The 3,723-nt window shown below is 54.0% G+C and overlaps 1 protein-coding gene across 1 annotated transcript; it reads right to left on the bottom strand.

Annotated features, from left to right (window-relative positions):
- Positions 1–1,970: 1,970 nt before the first annotated feature.
- Positions 1,971–3,380, bottom strand: LOC4325584 (uncharacterized). The gene is made up of 2 exons (XM_015766175.3): positions 3,162–3,380; positions 1,971–3,039 (listed from the first exon to the last, which is right to left on the bottom strand). Exons 1-2 carry the CDS (start codon positions 3,309–3,311, stop codon positions 2,398–2,400), a joined length of 792 nt encoding a protein of 263 aa, XP_015621661.1. The 5' UTR covers positions 3,312–3,380; the 3' UTR covers positions 1,971–2,397.
- Positions 3,381–3,723: the final 343 nt, after the last annotated feature.

Raw genomic sequence — 3,723 nt, 5'->3', positions numbered from 1 at the left:
CGCATATTTTTTGGGCCAGAATCCTAAGGCCTACTGTTGAAGTGGACGTGCGGGTTTGTTTAGGTGGGCTCGTTATCCACATACATGGGTTGGACCGTCCAAGTAAATCGATTCTTTTAGGAAAAAGTACACCGGAGGTCCCTCAACTTGTCATCGAGTTACAAAATCGTGCTCCAACCACAAAAGCAGATATAGCACATCAATCATTTTACAAAAATCAATCATTTTACAAAAAAACATTCACTTTAGGTCATTCGGTGGTTTTGACCACAGTTTTATTCTACGTGGCAGTTGAGTCAGCGTGGAACCCACGTGGGCTCCACATGTCAGCATGGCCACGTCGGGCTCATTCTCTGTTTTCCTCCTCCCCTCTCTCTCTCTCACATTCTTCTCTCTTCTCTGGGCAAGCCGACCGACGACTGGGGCGGAGGCCACCGGGGCGAGGCAGGAGAGCAGGAGGCGGCTGCGGCTGCGGCGGGCGTTGCGAGCCGGGGTGGAGAAGTCGCGGGCGCTCAACCACGCACTAGCAGGGCGGGGCCCAAGCTTGGGGAGATCCAGGCGAGGTTCCCGGTGATGGAGACGGCGTTGTGCCCGATCACGCCCCGCGGGACACACTCGAGGGCGCTGGGGAGTACATCAACCGCGCTGTGGGGCCGGCCGTCGCCGTGCGCGGCCTCGAGCCGCCGTTCCTCGCGGCCTCCGCCGTCGCCGACGACCTCCTCGGATACCTCGTCGTGTTGTCCCGCCTCGAGGAGGTGCTCCACTTCCTCTCCGACAACTGCGGCATCGCCTCCCAGTGGCTCAGCTTCGCCGAGTACCTCGGGGACCGCAGCCTCGCCGACCCCTGCTTCGTGTCCGACCTCGCCGAGGTGCTCTCTCACCTCAAGACCCCCTCCGCAAACCTGGACGGCGGCCTCCTCGTCGCTGCCTTGGACATTCTTGAGGACGAGTTCTGTCGCCTTCTCAAGGAACACTCAGCTTCGCTCGCCATGAAAGAACCCAACTATAGCCGGCCCCGCCTCCACCTTCGTGCCCACTGCCGCGGGCGTTCGGCCCCGCCTCCGCCTCCGCGCCCAACACCGCGGTGCCCGCCTGCACGGGGCCGCTTCACCGGCGGTGGCGACACAGCGCGACGACGCCATTCGCAACCGGCCGCCGCCCTCGCCTTCTCCTGCATCGCAGCTGCCGCCGTCACCTCCTCTCCCGCCTCACTCTAGCGGCATCCGCCCCAGCCGCCGTCCGGCTTGCCCAGAGAAGAGAGAAGGGTGAGAGAGAGAGAGGAGGAAGGGAGAGAATAAGGGAAAGAGAGGAGGCCGACGTGCCACGCTGATATGTGGGGTCCACGTGGGTCCCACACTAACTCAGCTACGTAACGAAAACGGGTCAAAACCACCGAAGGATCTAAAGTGAACGATTTTTATAAATTGAGGGATGTGCTATATCTAGTTTCACAGTTAGGGGACGATTTTGTAACTCAGATGACAAGTTGAGGGACCTTCGGTGTACTTTTTCCACTCTTTTAGCTTTATTAGGACTGTGTTCTTCCCTTTCTTTTTCAACTCATCTTCATTTTTTTTACGTGTATGTTTTTCAAATTACTAAACAGTGTGTTTTTTTCGCGCCGAGGTTGAAGAAGCTGGTGAGCAGGACCGAAACAAAGTTTGTTTCAAACTGGCAATGCCAACTATACCGTCCCATTACCACACTAATCTTTTAGGCCCTACTTGCCTGATGCATCTGCCGAATTTAAACCCCGGAAACGATATTATTTGCTGATGACGCTGGCGAAAATTCCCTTGTTTTAGGCATATAAAATGCAGAATTGCAGATACCGTGCAGTATATCCAATACCAGCTCGAACTTATTCGGCAAAAAGGGGTGCCCAGCATCGCAGTGCAATGGGCTGCGACAAAGCGGCAAACATAAAGCAACATCACAACCGTGCACAACCCCGAAGCAGTCAGGTGGTGTTTAGATCCAGGGACTTAACTTTAGTCCCTGTCTTTAGACACTAATTTAGAGTATTAAATATAGACTACTTACAAAACTAATTACATAAATAAAAGCTAATTCACAAGATAAATTTTTTAAGCCTAATTAATCTATAATTAGAGAATGTTTACTGTAGCATCACATAGGCTAATCATGGATTAATTAGGCTCATTAGATTTGTCTCGCAAATTAGTCCAAGATTATGGATGAGTTTTATTAATAGTCTACGTTTAATATTTATAATTAATTTTCAAACATCCGATATGATAGGGACTTAAAAATAGTTTCATCTAAACAGGGCCTCAGTCGTCTCTCCGGAATTTATTCTGGTGAAGTCACCAATCTATCGCAACGAAACAAGACGCGGTTGACCAATGATCAGCAATCAGCGGTTCAGCGTACGTTTCAGTTCAGCACTTTGGGCTTCCCGGCGAGCATGAAGGCCTTGAACACGAGCTTCCTCGCCACCGCCGGGTCTCCCCACTCCGCCTCCACCCCCTTCATCACGTCCTTGGTCACCGCCTCCAGGTCTACTCCCTTCTCCCTCGCCGTCGTCACGACGGAGCCGGTCTTCAGGAACCCGACGAGGTCGTCCAGCGTCATGTCCACCTCTATGTCGACGTCGGCCGGCTCGCCCTCGCGGCCCACGCCGACGGGCTCGAACGGGAACGGCAGGTCGCGGTACCTGTCCATGGCCAGCCTCGTCCTCGGGTCCATATACGGGCGCATGGCCGGGTACAGCTGGCCGTGCAGCTTGTCCTCGAACGGGTGGATCTCGTAGTTGTAGCCCCACACCGCGAGGACGCCGCCGGGCCTCTTGAGGACGCGGTTGGCCACGGCGTAGAAGAGCGGGATGTCGAACCAGTGGATGGAGGTCGCCACCACGACGAGGTCCAGCGAGCCCTCGCCGCCGACCATGGCGACGAGGTCGTCCTCGGAGAGGTCCACCGGGGTGTGCAGGTACCGCACCTTGGGGTGCGCGACGGCGTGGCGGATCTGCCCCTCGCTCGCGTCCGTCGCGACCACGCTGTCGTAGTGCTCCGCGATCTGAACGCACACGGAGAAACACTGATGATAAAGACGGTCGATCGCCGGCGAAATTTTTCGTTTTTTTTCAGAGTTCAGAAGATGATGAAGCGGCGAGAGTGGTTCAGAGATTGGGCGCTTACGCTGATGGAGGCCTGGCCGGTGCCGCAGCCGGCGTCCCAGGCGCGGTGGTGGCCGGCTGTGAGGGCGGCGAGCTTGGAGAACCAAGCGTCAGGGTACCGAGGCCGCTTCTTGGTGTACGTCTCCGACGGTCTCTCATACAGCCCAGCCATTCTTGCTCTCTGCTTCTTCTCTATAACCTCCACCGGACCACAGCTCCAGTCCTGGACTGTGAAGAGCGCGAATTGTTGGGGTGGATCTGGATGGAATTTATAGATCACCGAAGATGACAGATTCAGAGTCAAAGTCAAAATCAGCAGTTGTCATCTGATCCATCTCAGTGAACAACTTTGCATTTGCATTATCCACTAGTGTATTCTAGTGGCGGTTACACCATTTTTCTCCTCCTAATAGTACACCACCACATGCTGAAACTGCTGCAACAAAAATTATGCACAAGATAAAATAATTTTCAAAGGCAATCAGGAAAGTAGAAGCATGCTGCTAACAGGACAAGGAAAAATATGGGGTAAAAGGTAGGTAAAAACAGGCAATGCATCAAATCTGAAAGATGTGGATTGTAGA

Source organism: Oryza sativa, chromosome 1, assembly GCF_034140825.1.
Source record: "Oryza sativa Japonica Group chromosome 1, ASM3414082v1".
NCBI lineage: Eukaryota > Viridiplantae > Streptophyta > Magnoliopsida > Poales > Poaceae > Oryza > Oryza sativa.
The sequence above is the reverse complement of the archived record's forward strand: the minus strand, read 5'-3'. Positions and strand labels throughout refer to the sequence as shown.

Excerpts from the sequence above, each read along its gene's own strand:
- LOC4325584 (XM_015766175.3), bottom strand. The coding sequence starts at position 3,311 with ATGGCTGGGCTGTATGAGAGACCGTCGGAGACGTACACCAAGAAGCGG. Across the intron at positions 3,040-3,161 it reads CCGGCCAGGCCTCCATCAGC|ATCGCGGAGCACTACGACAG; the intron begins GTAAGCGCCCAA and ends GTGTGCGTTCAG.